Raw genomic sequence first — 21,010 nt, 5'->3', positions numbered from 1 at the left:
CTTTTGATTTCTGGAAATTAATTACCAGGTTATTGTCCTTGCAGTGAGTACCCAAGAGCCTAAGCGCTCTCCTAAGGCCCACTGGAGTTCGTGAGACGATAGCAGCTCCATCTGCCTACAGCAGGATTGGGATAGCTGCACCTGAAATAGTTGGGAGATGTAATGCTGGATTGGAGAGATTATTAGGTAAGGTATTTATGTAAAGATTGAACAGGGAGGGTGCCAAAATGTACCCTTGTTTAACTCCTTTACTAGTAGTTATTAAATGTGAAAGTGAGCCTTGAGGGTTACATTTCACTCTTACACTGGTGTTCTCATAGAGCTTCAGTATGAGTAAAAGTAAACACCTATCAAAAATTTTGGCCATTTTGTTCCCTTTTATTTTTTCTCCATTTTCTAACATTTATTTACCATTGTTTGGAGCCCATCACCATCCAGAACTGCATTCTCCATGCTCTAACAAAAAGAATGGTGCCCCACTTATACTTGAACCATGTCAGATTCCTCAGGATGTGTTCTTTGTACATTTGTTTACAGACTATACCTTGCCCTTCCTATAAGGAGCCCAGAATTGCATACGTGGTCCCCCCCCCCCTCACAACTACCCTGTAAGGTAGGTTAGGCTGAAGGAGAATGACTGGCACAAGTTGATCCAGTAAGCTTCATGGCTGAGTGAAACACATCTGAACCGGTGTTTCTCCAGGCTGTTCCACGCTTTAAAAACTTATTCACATACCTAAATTTAGGTGCTGGTATTTGAATTAACAGATGCAAACTTTTTACCAGAACGTGTCCCACTATATTTTGCAAGGTGAAAAGATCAGGTGGAATAATACATTGGACCACAAACAGGGTGTGCAGGACCAAGGCTGAATTGGCGAGTGCAGGGCCCTGGCAGGGCAAAGCAGTGGTGCAGAAATGTAGGGCCCCCACCAAGGTGGCAGCGTGGAGATTCCTGCCTGGAGACTTCTTGTCTGCCCCCATGGCTGCCATCCCCTGGGGCACGGCTCCTGCAGCAGCAGCTGCGCTACAATCCAGCCGAACCCCTCAGCCTGCTCTATGCTGTGTGCACGGGTGGCTCTTCCTGGGTTGGGCTGGGCTCCTCTCTGGGCAAACCAGACAGGAGAGCAGCTCACCTGGAGCTACACTGTGTGCATTTAAACAGAGTGCATCATGGGGACCCATTTGAATTGGGAGTGCAGCTACTGTAGTGGGGGCCATGCTGTAGAGGCCTACATTGGTAGGGACAGACAGGGTCAGTGGTGGGACGACACTGACCACAAAACACATGTCTACTTTCCACACTTTCAGTTAATATGGCATAGCGGGGAGTGGCCCTGTTACTTGATGTTGATGTTGTTGACCGACTGCACTCTCCAGAGTGGTAAATAAATAGTAGTAGTAGTGGTCCTGTGTCAGAGGTGCCTATCTGTGTACATCTGCAGGCATGTGGAACTCCTTCCATGTGACTGGGAACCCTGCGTGGGGGAGCTGTTGAGTTCCATTGAATGCATGAATGTTAGAGCTGTGGGTGCTCCCTGCTGGCAGGTGTTGTCCTGCTTCCCTTGCTTGTTCGCTTGAATATGTGTATGTGGGGTGTGTGGGGATGAATTTGTGCATTCCTATAGGAAAAGACACATTCTAAATGAGGAGTTTTAGCCGCCCAGATTCTTTTCACCCCATCAGTAATTTGTCAGTAGCGTTTTCATTATCCATAAAAAGTAATAAATGAAGGAGAAGCTAAAATTAAATTGTTGTCTGGATGTATTTTTAGAGGCTATCTCACGGGTAGTTCTCAAGCTTTTGCAAGATGTGAGTCATTTCCTTAAAATGGGGAAAAAATTAGACATCTTTCAAAAGCCTGATACTAGTTATGTAAGACTAAAAATAACTTTCCCAGTACATTGTAATAATTTGGTACTTGTGCTAGTTACTTCCCCACTCATTCCACACCCAAGGATATTCACAGATACTGTTTTCAAAAGGGACAAGTGGGGTTTCCTATTATGCAAATAAGAGGGCTATTCCAACACATGAGAACACAGCAAATGCCTTGTTTAATCAAACCAAAGGCTGATCTAGTCCAATTCTAGCCCTCTCCACATTCAGATTCATGACTCGAGCAGGGCAAACAACTCTATAGGTTTTGCCCACAATAGCTGATAATTAGAGGCAGGCTGCTGCTGAGCATGAAAGTTTTTCATTTTTAGCTATGATAGAATTCACCAGAATCAACTATTATCTCTTTAATCTTTCAGGACCTGTGAGTCAAGAAGCAAGTTAATCCAACGTTTCATCAAAGGTGATTACAAAGGAACTGAAGGAAGATGCGCCAACTGCCCCGCATTAATGGTCATGCCCAGTGCATTGCAGCTTCTCAAGAAGCTATTGGAGTGCCCCAGATGTTGGCCTGCACAGGTACATTCCTATCTGTATGGATATACAGAGGACCATGAAGAAGATTAGGAGATAGGCTGCCTCTGAATATGGAAGGTTGATTTCTGGCTCTCATAGTCACTTAGAACTTGTCTAGTTTGTTTTTAAACCCATGTATTCTGATAACCATCACATTGTTCTGTGACAATTACTTTAAATTTACTTTACTTCTTAATTTACTGACTTTAAAATCAGGGATGGCCAACCTGAGGCACTGCAGATCTGGCACAGCTCCCACCATCCTCAGCCACAGTTTGTTGCAGTTGCAGAGGCTGCAGTAACAACAGCTGGAGGGACTCAGGTTGGTCACCCTGCCATAAATTAAGGACTGTATGAAGAAATGCATTTGTCCTGAAGTGGCTGCCAGTCAGTTGACCTCAAACTCTAGTGTGTTTGGATAATTTCTCTGCTCTTTCTGCCTGCAGCATTCAGAATGTGTAAACATTTCTATACTTCAGTTGTTTTTCCTGAACTAAAAAACCCACCATCTTCTAGAAGCTTTTCTTCAGAATGGTGAATCTTGGTAGTTTTAATAACTAATAGACACATGTAATAAATGCAATGTAATATGTATTTTTAAAATACTTGAAATGTACTTATGTGCTTGTCTGCCTTCAAGCAAATCAAACATCCACTATCAATGTTCTTGCTGAATGCTAAGCAGGACTATTAAAAGTTCACATGAGAGAGATTATTTCATGATGAGAAGGGTAGACATTCCACAGCAGATTATGCAACAGGTATCCCTCTAGTCAACAAAAAGACATATCATATGAAAGAAATTTTTCAATTTTATTTTACACATTTTTACATAAAACTTTCAAGGTAACTCTTTCAACCCAACTGCATGTTAATAGCACATCTAAAAATGAATGTCAGGTAGTCAACATTTACAAAATGTTGAAAACTCAGTAAAATATACAAATTACTGAAAGCTACGACTTCACTACGAGGCAGGCATGTATGTTTTTCTTTTACTTGAATAGCACCGTCAAATTACAGTTTCATCTGTTTTAAACTACGGTGAAACAATAAAAAGTAGTCATGGTAAAATACTGTTTAACTTAAAAGCCTCTAAATAAAAATAAAAAGTTAAAACTACCCTCTCTTCTTCTTCCATGGTTTGCAATGTTTATAAGTACTGTACAATTTGTTCTACAATAAGGTTATTGAACTGTCCAATATTTAGTGGCACAAGTAAAAAAAAAACCCCAGCAAATAAATTAAAAAGCATAGGCCAATCACCAGACATAAAGCTTCAGACATCGGGAGCAATTCACCAAGCACTGTTGCTGTGCATCCACCATTAGTTTCAAGGGAGGGCTCGTGCGGGGTTCCTGTTGCTTGGCAGATTGTGCCCAGAATCAATGACTGACACTGATATTCTTGTGCACCACCCGTGGAGCGTCAGCGTTTGTACAACCACAGAAGCAAAAAAAGTTCTAGCTTGTTCTTTAGTGTGATGGCTTCTCATTTTATTTTGCTGGCATTTTCTCTGCCATGTGCTTCTGCTGACTTTCGGCGTGTCTGAAGGGAAATAGAGAAATCGACGTTATTACAGAAACATGAAATGCCTTAAAAAAAAAAAAGTAAAACTTCAAGGCTGCATGAAAGAATAATACAGTATCTAGAAAGGAAACAGAGTGACTGAGGTTGATTTAGTGCTTTATTGCTTTTGCTGCAATTGTCTAGCCAGCTGAAATAATCCTATCAATCAATACAAATAAAGCATAGGAAAAATAAATAACCATCTTACACTCGTTTAAATTAAGATGAACACCATGGGGATTTTAAGGAAATTACTTAAAAGAAATGCAATTCTAGAATGCCAAGAACATTCAAAAGAAGTTTGTTTTTGTGGGGTGAGAGGAAGAGGAGGAGAGTTCCTTTGACTTCCTTTGGAAAATTAAACTAGTCTGTCTTAACACAATTCAAGGATATGACAAGATGACCCCAGCCTGGAATTAAGGCCATTCATATTGTTGCAACGTTTCAAAATAAAAAATGCCCTTCCCCACAACCACCACCAACACAAAACACTTTATAACAGAGGGCATCTGATGGGCTAATTCAGTATGTAAAACCATTTCATTTACAAAATATGCAAATTGCTTTCAATCTGTGAGAGAGTTCCTTGCCTTGCTCTCCTGAAAAACTGAAAGGGCACCAAACAAGCACTCTTCTAATTATACCAATCAAATGTGCCAATTGTGTTGCAGATTTCTTTCATTTATCAGTTTCTAAATTAACTCAAGCATCTTTGTACAACTTGATTGCTCAGACATGTTATGATGCTGGTATCAAAGAGGGGAACCCCTACCCTATTAGGCAACCAACAGGTTTACTTAATAAGGAAACTCCCTTACACATTCACATTCTGCTTTGTTCATCTGCAATTTGATCCTCAAAATGAAAGAAAATCCAATAGAATAAATAGAGCATCATCCCATAGCCTGCTGGAGTTAGGAAAAATTTAGGGATATGCTGAAACGTGATTCAGGTGTCCAAATTGCGGGCACATCACTTTTAAAATGAAGGCTTACATAGCTCCTTTAAAGTTGAGGAGAGCAGGTCCATACCTGCTCCTCCTCCAGTGGCCGCCATTGCTGTAATCCCGGCACTCCCCCTAGCTATGCCCACGTGCCAGCAGAGCGTCTCCCATCTGCCCCTGTGCAAGGCCAGCATGAAGATCGCCTCTGCACATGCGTGGCGGCCATGTGTGTGCTGGCATCACACAGGGGCAGCTGGGTGATGCCCCACTGGTGCGTGGGCATAGCAGGGGATCACCTGGATTACGGCAATGATGGCCACTGGAGGAGGAGCAGGTATGGACATGTTCTCCTCTGTTTTAAACGGGCTAAGTAAGCCCTTGTTTTTAGAGGGATGTGCCCATGATTTGGATGCCTAAATTGTGTTTTGGTACATCCCTAGAAAACTTGTCTGGTCTTTGTATCTATAAAACACATCCAAGAGAATGGAAGGCATTTTCCATGTATAGTCTCTTTAGTCTAAACAAGTTTAAGAGCTGCTTTGACAGAGAACAAGTCCACTCCTTCCTCTATGTGACAGCCTTTCAGACAGCTAAAGACAGCTTTAGTCCTCCCCAGGCTAAAAAATCCTCAGTTCCTTTAACTATTCCAAGGCTGCCCCCCCTCACTGGAGCAGCAGACAAAAGCAAAAGCTACAGCACCTCCAAGTGCAGGCTGCTCCCTTTTTGCAAGGAGTGTGCGCATGGCAAGTTGTTGCTACTGGGGAAAAGAAATGCCCCTCCCTTCTTCCAGAGGTCACTCAGAGGCAACATGAATGCAGTGTTACATTGCACGGCCAAAATAGGAACGGGCCCACTGTCTTCAGAGCCGTAGTTAAAGATTTGTGTAAAAGTAGGAACGTACATACTATGGTGAGCACACAGATTCTTTCCCTCCAGAAAGTAGTAGACAACAGTTGGGGGTCGGGTAGGTATCTCAGACAAAAAGAAAGACATATGACTGAACACACATTCAGGATGCTTCCCTATAATCAGTGAGAAGTTTGCTTGAGATATAATCTCTGCAAATTCTTCTAAGAGGCAAAGTAGAGGAAAGGCAATAAGGGTAAAGCCAAGTGCGAGGGTTGAGTTTGGTTTGGGGTGCTGGCTAAGAACATTGCATTGTATCCGAGGCCATGCAGCACACAAACCACTTGTTACATTTCCACACTGCTGGATGGTCAATGCAACATTGCATTGCTGGATGGTCAATCCGGCTTTGACTTTTACAGGTGAAACTCAGAAAATTAGAATATCGTGCAAAAGTCCATTAATTTCAGTAATGCAAATTAAAAGGTGAAACTGATATATGAGACAGACGCATTACATGCAAAGCGAGATAAGTCAAGCCTTAATTTGTTATAATTGTGATGATCATGGCGCACAGCTCATGAAAACCCCAAATCCACAATCTCAGAAAATTAGAATATTACATGGAACCAAGAAGACAAGGATTGAAGAATAGAACAATATCGGACCTCTGAAAAGTATACAGTGTACTGTGCTTGATTGGCCAGCAAACCCGCCTGACCTGACCCCATAGAGAATCTATGGGGCATTGCCAAGAGAAGGATGAGAGACATGAGACCAAACAATGCAGAATTGCTGAAGGCCGCTAATGAAGCATCCTGGTCTTCCATAATACCTCATCAGTGCCACAGGCTGATAGCATCCATGCCACGCCGCATGGAGGCAGTAATTGCTACAAAAGGGGCCCAAACCAAGTACTGAATACATATGCATGCTTATACTTTTCAGAGGTCCGATATTGTTCTATTCTTCAATCCTTGTCTTATTGGTTCCATGTAATATTCTAATTTTCTGAGATTGGAGATTTGGGGTTTTCATGAGCTGTACGCCATGATCATCACAATTATAACAAATTAAGCCTTGACTTATCTCGCTTTGCATGTAATGCGTCTGTCTCATATATCAGTTTCACCTTTTAATTTGCATTACTGAAATTAATGGACTTTTGCATGATATTCTAATTTTCCGAGTTTCACCTGTATGTTGGTGGTGAAGTAGATGTATGTTGGAACTGAACCAGGCCAGGACACTGATCTGTCAGCACTGTTTAATGTACTTAAAATAATCTAGTAAATCTAGAATGCATTCTGCTAATGGGCAGAAGTCTTCATCCTCCCCTGCAGTTAACTGCCTGGGGAAATTCTATGAACTTGATGTTTTCATTTACTGGGACCTACGGAGTGGGGAAGTAACTTGCCTAGGGAGCAAGAGGTTGCTGGTTCGAATCCCTGCTAGTCTCAGACTATGGGAAACACCTATATTAGGCAGCAGTGATTTCGGAAGATGCTGAAAGGCATATTCTCATACTGCACAGCAGATGACAATGGTAAACCCCTCCTGTATTCTACCAAAGAAAACCATGTGGCTCTGTGGTCTCCAGGAGTAAAAATCGACTTGACAGCACAACTTTACCTTTTACACATTGTAACCATGGAAACCTTGCCTATGTTTGCTCCCAGCTGCCCTTGCCATTTGTGAGCATATACCTCAATATACGAGATTAAATAAATAAATTAATCAATCAATTGATTACTATACCGCCTGACTTTGAAGGTGGTAGCATACATGACCAGTTCACAAATAATTTTGGTCATCAACACACACTCAGATGGTTCTGTGTGTAAGTCATTAGTCATATTTTACACAGAATGCATTGCTTAATTATTGCCCATAGGTAGCATGCAAACTACTTCTAATGGTGGTACCCCATTGCCACGAATACTGCATTCGCTCCCTCTCTTTTTTTACTCCTGAACCCCAGGAGAAACCACCTTATAAACTCTGCTATAATACAATACAATGCAACACAAAACCAAACCAAACCAGTTTCCAAACTGTTCAGTTTGGGGTTGCCAGATGTCTTTGTATCAAAATGATGACTATAGCCTCTGAAGTAGTAAGGGCTGCTTCTGTTACCAATTAGTGAATACATTTCATGTTCACTGTGTATTTTCATGGTGAAGTCCATGCAAGGCAGCCTAATGCTCTTTTTTACTGTGTTACAGATTTACTGTGCAAGCCTCAATGTGAGCCAACATCAGCATCAGTTTCCTGCAGCATGTTTTCATGGTGAATATAAAATGAAATAAAAGCTTCACATATTAGAGAGTCCACAGTGAAAATGCAGTGTGAACAGTGAAGCATGGTAACAGCTACTGCAATGTCTGAAGACGCCTTAATATTAATGATGGAGTCTAAGCTGCCTTGGATTAGGACAAAACATGTAGTAAGTACAGGAGTAAATTGATGCAATTCATTTTCTTGCAGCATGAAGCAACTTTCCTCCAAAATCCTCTGATGAGATATTTGTGAAGGAGTCCTACAAATCTTTTGAGGAGTTCAAAACCCTTTTGTTTCTCAAGCAACCATGCATTCATGGACCTCAAAAATGAAGGGGAGAATGGAAATGTACTCAAGTGTGTCAAAAATTTGGTAGCCACAAATATGCTCCAGCCAAAGGGTCTGTTCATCAAAAGACCCTCGTGTTTATAGCAGGAGAATAAATTATATTCATATGAATACAATTTATCATAATTTAGCTACCTGTATAATAATGGGGCTTATTGCATGTAGACACTCAAAATGTAGGTTAGACGATAGGCTGGGTAAATGTCTATTTTTAAAGGCCCTAGAATGTGCTGGCTGGAGTTGCAAATATGGAAGAGCTGGCAGATATAACATGACAGGAAGCTGTAAGAAAGGAGATTTAGCATTTCTTGCTGCTGTGTTATCATAGACCCTTCCCCAACCAGACAATCCAAGAAATGTGAAAGTTGTCTGGAACAGAGGATGACAGAGGATTTGTAGAAGGAGAAAACATGAGGTATGTACTGAATAAAGAAGGGTCTGGATTAAAGAGTTCCGGATAAGTTGAGGTTTTACTGTATTTTACCTTGTCTGCAGCAATGGTGCTAAATTATCATGGTATTGATAGGGGGCCGCACTGTAAAAGAAATATTACAGATAAAATAGTTGGGTTTATTTTGGTTCATTAAGTCTCATCTCTCTCTGCAGATGAAGAATGCATTTCTTTCCCTTAGGGTTAAAAACTGGCACAGGATGAAAAGCATTCAAGCAAAAGGTCCAGCAAGAGTGACAGCAAAAGTCATTAATTCCAAGTTGTTGAAAGACGAGGCTGTTGGTAAGATGCTAGGAATTAAAACCCAAACAAGCCACTTTACTCACCCAACCGAATGCACCCGTGTTTGCATTACAGAAGATGCATTGCAAAACTGCTCCCCCACCATCCTATTTCTGCACAAGGTTCCACCCTTTGGTGTGAGAAATTAAATCACTTCCCGACAAACATATACAATCATAGCAGTCGACATCGTTATTGGCCTTTTCTCTTTAGCTCCATTGTAACAAGAAAGAGCTAAGGTCAAAGGACAACCAAAGATTTCACTTTTTGAGACTTTCCAGGTCCTGGAGTCATGCTTAAAGTTATTCTGGATTGATTTTGGCCCCTGCAGACCCAGAACTTTTGGTCTTCCTATTGCTAGCCATGGTTCAGGCCCCTATACTACTAGACTTGATGTTTAAAGGCAGTTTTCAGATGGAAGGGCATGCAATTAATAGGTCATGTTGCCTATCCAGTGAAGTAAAGGGATGAAAAAAACAAGTTGCAAGATTTTAAAAGGAAAATATTATTTAGGAAGGGAACTGTTAGAAAAAGAAGATGGCAGCTAAATTATCAAGAGGACATATGGACTGGAACAGAAATCAGATAACAGCTGGAATTCTAATTGAGAGATTGATATATCACACAGGTGGGTCTCAAAACAAAGGAAGTTTCCACATCCACCCATATGATAATCTCTTTGCCCTGACAAATCCAGCAAGCTTTAAGTTTCTTGGTAGCAATAATTTCCTAAAAGAAAAGAACCCAAAACCATTTCAGTACAAGCAACTTCAGGAAATACCAAGCATTGGATGTTATATATAAATTGATTAAATGACTCAAGAATTTTAATCAGCCTTCTGATACAACAAATATTTATATATACAACCAATATTTATATACCATTTTTCAAAGAAAGTTCCCAAAGTGGTTTCCATAGATATTAAATAAAACAAACAAACAAACAAATAAATGGCTCCCTGTCCTCAAAGGGCTCACAAACGAAAAAAGAAACATAAGGTAGACACCAGCAACAGCCACTGGAGGGATGCTATGCTGGGAATGTATAGGGCCAGTTGCTCTCCCTGGGCTATATAAAGAGAATCACCACTTTTAAAAAGTGCCTCCTTGCTCAGTTAGTAGGGGACTGATAGAAGCATATGAATCACAAAGTAAGATCTCACTGTCCAAACAGGCAATTTATTTTCTGACTTTAATGGACATAAACATCAAACCACCACAGCGACAGGCACTCTTGTATTAGAAAAACAGCAACAAAAACAGGGCAACAGACACAACAGCTGCCACTGCGGCAAGTGTGGGAGATTTACATTGCCCCAACAGGCATACTTTTATGCCAAGCAGGCATTTACCAGAAAACAGTTTGATCTAGATGTCAGGTGGCAATGTTTTACCATTACAAATTCAGAGAGCAATTTTTCCATATCAGTGGTGAATCATCATGGTCCAGCAGCCTCAAAAAGTCTTGAGAAAGATCTTAGCAACAAACCTTAACAGAAAATATTACCAACCTGGTCAAATCTTCAATGTCTACCAGCATGGCATCCTGTTCTGTGTGCAGTTCATCTCGAACAAGCAGCAGTTGCACCAGTTCTTCATTCAAGCCTGCCACCAGAAGGGAGGGAGGTGGGAATAATTCAGTGTTATTATTTAGCCACATTTCCCCCCATGACCAATGTTTTGGAGTCTGTTACTCATCATGGTACAGAAACGCAACAGCTCACTCAAAGAAACAGAAAGGTTCTCACTAGGTTTGGCTGGCATATAAATAAGGAAGGCTATGAAGTAATGGATTAAGAACAATGGCTAATATTGTTCAAAACAAGTCTTGGCAAAACAGAAAAATGATGCTACTGTTTGGCTCATGAGATAACCAAGAATGACTTTTTAAAGTGAAACACTCTCTTAACATTCTAAGTGTAGGAGCGACCCATAGAATATCTGGCACATTCCCAGGCAAGGGTGGCAATGGAAAATCTACCAAAATCTACTGGTGCTCTTATGTTCATGAGAATGCTGCCTGGAAGAGAAATTCCACTGTTAAAGATGTCCCATCTATATAGAAGCAAGAATGCAGCTTTTGCTCCCATTGCAACAGCTGCCGATACTTGAAGAAGCACTGCTGTACTGTGCCAATTTCATGTTAGCAGAAAACAACTAAATAAATGCTTCCTTCTCTAATGAAGAAAGGCCCTCACTGTAACAGGACAGCATACATCTAAGCTATTGCTGCTTTGGGGTGCAATCCATTAGAGATATTTAAAGTCCCCTGCATCTCAGTGGGATTCATATTTAGTTTTGTATTGGTTTATGTCTGTCTAAAATGAAGTGTGCAAATACATTATTTTTTCTTAATAAACTGATGGATATGTAAAAAGCTTACTTTGAGCGGTTAGATTATAGGCTGCTTATGTAATATATTTTAATGCTGCCCTGTGTTACTGGCATGTTTTAGATGGCTTTATAATTATCTTTAAACTATAAGCAAATTAACTGCAGGGGTGGGGGTGGCTCTGTTGTCCCACGTGTTAAATGGGAATATAATTGTCAACCTGACAGAGATGTTGTCAGGACCAACTCAAAGGAAGACTGTAGCACTACATGAATAATGACATATTTGAAAGATATGAATTGATAAGCTGATGATGCAAAATGCATATTTAAGATGACTCCCAAGTACTCCTTTAAGACCTTCAAATTTATTATGTGAAAACAGATGACAATACCTTGTAAAAATGTTGTTTAAAACATTGTTAAAAGCATAGTACAAACAAACAAATGTACGTTTTGGCGTCAAAACGCCAGCCTCATTGCTGTTCCTCCATCTTCTGCGGATCACTGGCTTATATTGTTCACAACTTTAACTACACACACTCTGGCAGTAATTTCAATCAACAAATGAGGTTAAAAGGTGCGCGGGGGGCGGGGAAGACAAGAGATAAAGGGAACCAAGTTCATCCAGCTGTGTGTCTGTGTTCCTACATTCCATACTCCTTAGTAGCCAAAATACTTCATGGTCTCCCTTAACTCTTCCCTGCCATTTACACTGGGTTTGAATTTATCTATATATATATTGCCTCTCTAATCTTTCTTCGTACTAAGCTACGCTCCACCTCCAATACATACACCTTAATAGACATTATTATTCCCTCATGATATTTGTTCATATGGCCTGACCATAGCCTCTCTCTCTCCACATACTTTGTATCTGCCAGCTGTTCTTTAAATCTAGCGATTAACTCTCTTCCTGTTTCTCCAATATAAAACTCCTCACACTCTTTGCAAGTTACTCTGTATACAACTCCCTTTAATCTACAACTCCCCTCCCCGCATTTCACATACTGGGCAATCTGTCTTGGCACAACTCCTATAGTATAACCTTGTTCTCACCAGTTGTTGTTTCAACATCTTAGCTGACTGAACCACCACATTAGCCTTAATGTCATACTTATATAATGTTATCTGACATTGTCTAATAAAACTGTCAGATTCAAAAGGGATTTTCAAAACAGGTAAGCCAAGTACAAATTTAATTCCTGACAATCTTCTTAAAGGAAAACCTGTAGCCATTACTTTGTCCCAGTGCTATAGCTCTTTCTTTTGATTGTTCTTTGTATTCCTCTGATGAGACTGTTACTGCTCTTTTAACTATGTTCTCCATAGTGTGTGTGCTGATGTATTATTAAATCTTTCTTTGCTGGTTTCCTATACCACTTAGTCTTGGGACTATTGTTCCCAAGATGAATTTTTACTTCCAAATACTGTGACCAACTCAGTACATTGGGACTCTCTCTAGGTAACTTTATACTTCCTTCTGCATTCATCCTCTAAAATACTAAATAATGTAGGAACACAGACACATACCTGTATTACCTTGGTTCCCTTTATCTCTTCTACCCGCAACCCCAACTTTTTACCTCATCTGTTGATCGAAATTACTGCCAGAGTGTGTGTAATTAAAGTTGTGAACAATATAAGCAGGTGATCCACAGAAGATGAAGAAATAACACTGAGGCTGGCGTTTGAGGCCGAATGTTTGTTTTTACTATGCTTTTAACAACATTTTAAACAATGTTTTTACAAGGTATTGTCATCTGTTTTTACATAATAAATTTGAAGGTCTTAAGGGAGTATATTTGAAAGAACCAAACACCAAGTCAAAAATACCCAAAATGTGTGCCAATGCTGTTATGTGTATGAAAATTAAAACTAAGCCAAGTCATGGCAGACTTGGAGACACTGAAGATTATTGATTTTCTAACATCCCAGCAATGATTCAAAAGCACCAGGTAGCACTAACAGACTGCAAGGAGGCATCACACACATGTGGCTGAACATAGCTCAGCCACTGCAGCAGAGGGTGCTTCAACTAATTAATAAGCACATGTAGATATGGACTAGAGAGTGACTTGTTCATATGTTTTAATTTAGAGTTTCCCCAGTGCATAACTAATTAATTCATAGTTCTGAAAGAGAAAAATAAAATCAAAAAGAAGACATTCCCACAGATCTAAAACCCTAATCATGCACTGAATGATAAAGCCTCCTAACACAGAGACACATTTAGATACTGGTGCCTTTCCCCAAGATGCAAAAACAATAAGAGAGAGAATGACTTATACTTCCTCTCTCTGGCATACTTTGAGGTCCCATGCAACACTGGGAGATGTGTGTCCCTCCCTTATGTATACAGAATGCTCATTTCACAGTGAGGGGTACTGTATATGTCCCTGCCCCACTTCATGCAAGACTGGAAATGCAGGATTTTCTCTCTTAACACTTCTGCATCTCATATAAAGCCCTCCTAAATCATACAGTCAAAGAGAGTGCTCATATTTAAACACTATAGTTTCAAGGATAACTGAAAGTTAAAAGATGTGGAAAAGACTACTTTCTTTCCCAATTGGCATCAGATTATGTGAATAATCACTAATTCTGATGATGGAGGTCAGAGAGTGCTTTCAAATGAGCAATTCCTTCCCCTGAAAGTATCCAAGGTGGAAAGTACAACAGGAGAGGTAACCAGCAAGCTAGCACTGAACTGGAAAATTTCTTCTTGAAGAATAGGAAGCTCAATACGTTTTGATTAAAATGTTGCTTTTGGGGCAATAGAATCTAATGTTCTTTGAAGAGCCGTCTTGGGGTTCCATCTCCTCCCATATCAGAGATAGTACAATCCTATGAGAACTGAAGCAAGTTCTCCGTTTGATGTTTTCATGAGTTCTCACATGCTCTTCAACAGTCTATTTTTCACTTACTTTCTATCTGTGAATGCAGATCATTCACTATCACTTGTAGCTGCCCAATTGTCATATCTCTCAGGTCCGTGGGTTTTAAGCTTCTTTTCATCAAGCATTCACTTATATGAGGCATATGTGGCAGCTAAAGATGGAATTGTAAACAGTTTAGGCCAGTGTCATTACCAAGTAATACACATTTTAAAAGCTTATTTTCTTATTCAGCTACTACATAATGTGCTTTTAAGACTAGGTGCTGTACACTAAAGGGACATGAAGATGTCTACCAACACACATATCCTAAAAGCATGGGGGAGAGGGATCAGACCCATACCTCTCTAGTGGGCACACATTCAGTGTTGGTATACAATGACTTTACGCTGGGCTAAAGATGGTTGTCAAAAGGCAGCATAGAGGCTCCTGACTGGGAACAAATGGAAACGGGGGGGAGGCGGTCTGTCTTTATTTTTTTACAGGGACACTTGGGGAATTAATTTCACATTGCTCAACAAATGAACAGAGAACACAATCCATCTGGCTGTCGTGGCTACACCGCCTGGGCAAATTACTATAAAATCTGATTTAGCTGAATAGCAACACAAGACATTTTATAGCATGCATTTTCATATTCCCTCATTTCTATAGATCAAGGGGAGCCACAATCCTTTCCAAATCTACAAAAACCCAGAAGGATTTTACAATCTGTCAGGTGACTGTAAAAAGAGAAACGATTGGTAGGCATTGATCTTCCAGGAAATACGTACAAGATCAGCTACGGGAGATTTTTTCCTGTTTTGCTTTTCCACTTCTACTTGCATTTTTGCCATGGGCTTTGCCATTGCCAAGGCCATTTTGGCTTCAGCTTGAAGTTTCTTCTGTCTTGTGAGAAAGTCCATGTCATCTAGAGATTCGGATTCCTCTTCAGTAGTGTCTCTATCAGAATAGGAAGAGCTCTGCTTGCTCTAGAAAATGACACACACAGACACACATTAGCTCTGAAGTCTAATATATGCAACCAGGCCTGTCCAATTCAGCTTGTCAATCAGACAATTAAAGTAAACATTATCATGATTATAATAATGGGAATGACATTAATGGGAATGTCATTTAAATTTGCTCATGTGAACTGGAGCTGAACTGGTGGAAGATTCCAATGTGCCAAACCAGTTTACTGAAGCTTTGTTGGCATGAACCAGAACCAAATCAGACCGTTAACCTTGGTTAAACCAGTAAAGTTAATGATGTGATTCCTTGCTCCTGGGTTAGACCTCTTGACATCTCTGATTTAAAGGATCTTAGGTATCAAAGCTTCTGCCTCAGACATTATAGAGCTGCTGCAAGTCAGGGTAGACAATAGTGAGTAAAAATACATTGCCTTAGTATAAGGCAACTCCTCATATTCTTCTACAGCTGGCATAAAAAGATGATTTACTCACCTACACAAACTGATCAAGGGTATAATTATTCACTTGCCTCATGACATTTTAAAATTAGGATACTAACATCCAGTGCTGCCTAGTCAGCACACTTCAGGGGCTCTTTTCCCTGAGCTCACCACAGGCCCCTGAGGGCAGCAGCAGCAGCTGTGGTAAGAACACCAGAGAGCTGGGAAAAGGTTTGAACAAAAGGCTTCCCTTAGCATCTTTCCTGGGTGCTCCACCACCAAAAGCCAAGGCAAGAGCTGCATTTTTACAAATTTATCCAGCTAAAAGCTCTATATTGAATGGAATAACCTGTTGCACACTGTTCTGGAGATCATTTACATTGAATGGTGGGATATACATATTTAAAATATAAAAATAAAAATAATAAATAATTGAGGATTCTGACACACAATTCAGGAACATAGGTTATTAGGCTATTCCACACAGTACGTTGCGGGAGATAGCCTCTTGCATTCTCCCACCTGCCCTCCTCCTGCACCACAGTAACCTGTATAAGAGAACCAGGGCCTGTTATTTTCATGGCAGGTGTACACACAAAGACCAGAGTCATGTGAAAAGAGGGCCTTAATGATCTTGGTATGGTACTAAAAATAAACATGAAACAATTAAACTTCAGCTGAATCATCTGACATTTAAGTGACCCCCCCCACTCCTCATTCCACCTCATAACTTTTTCCAGAGCTAAAGACCTTCTCTAGGAATATAATCGAGGCTTACCATGGGAGACAAAGGTGTATCCAGACTTGTTTCGGTCTTGCTGTCATCAGCATCACTATCTTTGTCACTGCCGCTGTCATTTACAAAACAAATTTGCAAATTCATCCCACTTTGTAACCTTTAAAAAAAGAGAAAAAGGTTGGACAGATGTACTAAGAAATGGCATTACTAGCACAGGAATACTCTCCTACCATTTTCTAGTGATGCTTTTCTAGCAATTATATACTTGTAGAGATGTACTAATCAATAGAAGAGCATTGTGCAGCCAACCTTCTGTTTAATAAAGAGGTCATTCGCACACTCAAAAACTGTGTCCTACCTGGGTTTGGGAGCTATGTGTGTACCCAATTTTTGGTTGTGTGGAAGCAAGCTAGGAGGAAAACCTGGGTAGAGAGCTGTCAGTGACTGACCAGGAGAGAGATCTTGTGGTCATGGTGGACAGTTCATTGAAACTGTCATCTCAGTGTGCGGCAGCTGTGAAAAAGGCTAATTCCATGCTAGGAATCATTAGGAAGGGGATTGAAAATAAAAATGCTAATTTTATAATGCACGTATACAGATCTATGGTGCAGCCACATCTGGAGTACTGAGTACAGGTTTGGTCACCGTATCTTAAGAAGGATATCGTAGAACTGAAAAGGTGCAGAAGAGGGCAACCAAAATGATCAGGGGCCTGGAGCACCTTCCTTATGAGGCTAGGCTACAGCATCTGGGGCTCTTTACCTTGGAAAAGAGGTGACTAAGGTGAGACATTTTTGAGATGTATAAAATTATTCATGGAGTGGAGAGGGTGGACAGAGACAAATTTTTCTCCCTCTCCCATAACACTAGAACCAAGGGTCCCCCCATGAAACGGAAGTTTGGGAAATTTAGGACTGACAAGAGGAAGTACTTTTTCACACAGCGCATAATTAATCTATGGAATTCGTTGCCCTGGGATGTGGTGATGGCCACCAGCTTGGATGGCTTTAAAAGGCGCTTAGACAGATTCATGGTGGACAGGTCTATCAATGGCTACTAGTCTGGTGGCTATAGGCCACCTCCAGCCTGAGAGGCAAGATGCCTCTGAACACCAGTTGCAGGGGAGCAACAGCAGGAGAGATGGCATGCACATACCTCTTGCCTGTGGGTTCCCCAGAGGCATCTGGTTGGCCACTGTGTGAAACAGGATGCTGGACTAGATGGGCATTATGCCTGATCCAGCAGGGCTGTTCTTATGTTCTTATGAAGTGACAGTGTGGAAGCAAGGTAAGAGGAAAATCTGGATAGCTTTTCCTCCTACCTTGCTTCCACACAATCACTTCTATCCAGATTTTCCTCTTACCTTACAACTAAAAATTGGGAGCACACTCAGCTCTCAAACCCGGGTAGAACATAGTTTTTGAATGTGTGAATGACCTCAGTACCTGCTCCACCTAGAATTACTTCCAACCCACACCCTCATACTTCAAACCAACAGTTTTTTTTTCAGGATAGTGATTTCATTGAACATATAAAACTGCTTTCTACTGAGTTAGAACATTGGTCCATCTAGCTGAGCACTGTCTACACTGACAGCAAGCAGAATTAAACACAGGATAGTTTCCTAGATCTACCTGGAGATACCTGGGATCAACTTTTATTTTTTGATCAAAGTTCAAATAGAAAATTTAAGAACAGGAACAAAAAGAAAAGTATTACAACCAACTGGATGATGACTGAGTCATTTGTTGACATGTTTTCACTGCTGCTACACAAGACGTAGCTACATACAGGTTATAGATTGATTTGTATCTGAAAGCAATAAAGTAGTATAAAACCCCTCCAGTCTCTCCAGATATTTTAGCAATAGAGGGGTGATATGACTCCTTATACAAGGGACAATATAGGAGAACATGCTGTATCGTTTCTACCTCCTCTGACCCTCATGGGCAAGTTTGCTCCACTAATGACACTTTGGAGTATCTACCCTCCTTTTGTGTAGAAGAACCTCTTAACGGCCATTGAAGGATGTCTGGAATTGAACTCAGGAACCTCTGCATGGAAAGCATGTACTGTACCACTGAGCTATGCCCCTTCCTCACTTCAAGAGAAGCACTGGGACAGAAAAACAGTTCAAGCAGTTGTCATTAAGCACTTGCCAGTTCACCAATGGCAGCCTAGAATTTATGCTTGGGAAAGGGGCATTGGTGGGGCTTATTTTGTTTAAAAAAAACCCTCCCCTCTGTGGGAAGCGATGGCTTCAACAGTGCTAAAAATGTTGCTGGTGGTTGACTCTTGGCAGTCATGAGTTTAAAAAACAACTAAAATGATCCTATGACCAAAACCAGGTAATTGGCAGAACATGATGGACATTTCACATGCTGCTGAAGCTGCTGCTGCTATCTGCAGAGGTGCAGCTATAAAAAAGAAACAAGCCCTACTTCTGCCAACAACAAGTGTAAGCCCCTCTTCCCTCCAAGTAGGTGAGCAAAATTTTTTGCAAGCAGGAAATTTGTGGACTTAATTATAAGGATGTTCAAAGCATGTTTAGGGAACAGTTTAAAACTTTACTGTTAAGAATTGTTCTGTATCTATTCCTACGGCGAGTATTGCATTATTCAGCAAACAAACAGCATTTATCACGTGTGAAGTGTTGAGAAGCTGCATATTTTCAAATTACCATCTCTCATGACACAAAGTATTCAAGAACAATAAAAATGCATCTTATTCTAGTCTGAACCTGGAGACAATGCAAAAACACTATCTAAATCATAGGAGGATATATTAGGCCTTTGAGGCTGAGAGCCAGATTATACAGTTAGCAGAAGCAGGTGATAAAGCTTTCCCCAGAATTTAACACTTTACTGGGTGCGTGCACTTTCTGTGTGATGTTTTTAAATACTCTCTTTTCTTTTAAAAAAAACCCCACGGCAAATACAAGACTAATCTATCAGAGAGCAACGTCCTCTTTTGCCTTCTTAGCACACTATTTTTCTATGTGGGGAGAAGTGGGGATTTTATTTTATTTTATTTAAGAAATGTACCTCTCCTCTCTTGACCTTAAAAAGTCCTTAGCCAGCTTTCAAAAACTTTACTTACAACAATAAAAGTAAGTGAAAATCATAAAATAAAGAAGCAACCAGCAGTATATTAAGAGCAACAGTACAATAAAACAGTGACCATAAGACAACAGCAATTGAAACCAGATAAAATACAATAAAATAGAAGGATCTAAGTATTATGAAAAGCCTGAGTGGTCATTCAAAGATGCAACCCTTCTTCTTGCAGTCTGAAGTAGTACAGTCCAAGAACAGGGTACCATTTGATTCTGTAGAAGGTACAAACTGAACGTAAAACTGAATATACATTCTGCTGAATGTACAGAAAATTACATGCTTACATTTCCATAACTCTAAATGAATATCTATAGCTTTGGCCATTTGATGCTCTTCTAGCATCAAATTCTACAGAAGGCTTTTAAGAGCAGAGTCTGAAAGAAAAGAAGTGGCATGCCTAGCAAGAATAAAATGAGAAGCCAACCTTAAAATCATTGGAAATTGCCTTAGTGGCACTTTATCCCTGTGGGAAAGTAGGTAGGCATTCTTATGCCTTGAGACCTGTAATTCCTTCACCTTCCTTATTGAGATAATAACCAAGAGTGCTACACTCTGAAAAATATAACATTACAGTTAATATAAGAAAGAGCTTGTTTTAAAGCAGTTTAAATTGTTTTATGTTTTAAAATGAATTTGCTGCACTCTTAGTTCAGTTGATGGAAAACTATGTTAATTTTTTTTTTTTAGAGAAAAGAAGTTTAATCTGTTTTCTACTACAGATTTTGCTAACATGTATTTCACATATTGGACACATATATATATAGTTAATGATTTGTGATGGCTTTGGAACCCACTTTCTGTTGCAGTAAGACCTTCCACATCTTTGGCAGCTTTTATTTATTTATTCATTCATTCATCACATTTGCACACCACCCCAAACTTTCGTCTCTGGGCAGTTAACAATAGCATAAAACAAGTTAAAATATATACAAAAACTTAAAGCAATTTAACAATTTAAAAATCATCCACAAATTAAAACTTTAAAATTTTAAAGAACTGAAAAAGCTTGGGTGAAGAGGTGGGTTTTCAAATGCTTTCTATGAATGTTCATAGATGGGGAGGATCGTATCTTAGTAGGGTGCACATCCCACAGTCTCGGGGCAGCAACTGAGAAAGCCTGTCCCCCTGTGGCCACCTGCCGGGCTGGTGGCAACTGGAGACGGATCTCTCCGGATGACCTCAATGAGCGGTGGGGCTCATAATGAAGAAGATGTTCTCTTAGATACCCAAGGCCTAAGCCATTTAAGGCTTTATAAGTTATGACTAGCACTTTGTATTTTGCCCGGAAACCTACTAGCAGCCAGTGCAACTCTATCAACAAAGGAGTTATGTGGTCTCTCCGAGATGACCCAGAGACCAACCTGGCCACCGCATTCTGTACCAACTGAAGCTTCTGGATT

General features: G+C 40.3%; 1 protein-coding gene and 1 long non-coding RNA gene across 12 annotated transcripts in view; one reads left to right on the top strand and one right to left on the bottom strand.

Moving 5' to 3' along the window:
- Positions 1-11,505, top strand: part of LOC128349585 (uncharacterized) — a 73,302-nt gene extending 61,797 nt beyond the window's left edge. For all 3 annotated transcript variants that reach the window (XR_008318863.1, XR_008318862.1, XR_008318864.1), the window contains 2 exons: positions 2,259-2,418; positions 7,999-11,505. This is a non-coding gene — a long non-coding RNA (uncharacterized LOC128349585). The remainder of the gene's footprint in view (positions 1-2,258; positions 2,419-7,998) is intronic.
- The window catches only part of SCHIP1 (schwannomin interacting protein 1), a 630,453-nt gene continuing 612,652 nt past the window's right edge, over positions 3,210-21,010 (bottom strand). For 6 of the 9 annotated variants that reach the window (XM_053306137.1, XM_053306139.1, XM_053306140.1 and 3 more), the window contains 6 exons: positions 16,534-16,651; positions 15,136-15,333; positions 14,393-14,516; positions 10,646-10,739; positions 8,886-8,936; positions 3,210-3,963 (listed from right to left, as the gene is read on the bottom strand). In XM_053306137.1, coding sequence (XP_053162112.1) covers positions 3,912-3,963; positions 8,886-8,936; positions 10,646-10,739; positions 14,393-14,516; positions 15,136-15,333; positions 16,534-16,651 — 637 coding nt within the window. In that variant the 3' untranslated portion in view covers positions 3,210-3,911. The remainder of the gene's footprint in view (positions 3,964-8,885; positions 8,937-10,645; positions 10,740-14,392; positions 14,517-15,135; positions 15,334-16,533; positions 16,652-21,010) is intronic. The other 3 variants (XM_053306138.1, XM_053306145.1, XM_053306146.1) reach the window with 1 other exon arrangement.

This window comes from Hemicordylus capensis, chromosome 3, assembly GCF_027244095.1.
Source record: "Hemicordylus capensis ecotype Gifberg chromosome 3, rHemCap1.1.pri, whole genome shotgun sequence".
Classification (NCBI taxonomy): domain Eukaryota; kingdom Metazoa; phylum Chordata; class Lepidosauria; order Squamata; family Cordylidae; genus Hemicordylus; species Hemicordylus capensis.
Note: the sequence above shows the minus strand (reverse complement) of the source record. Positions and strands in the feature narration are given on the sequence as shown.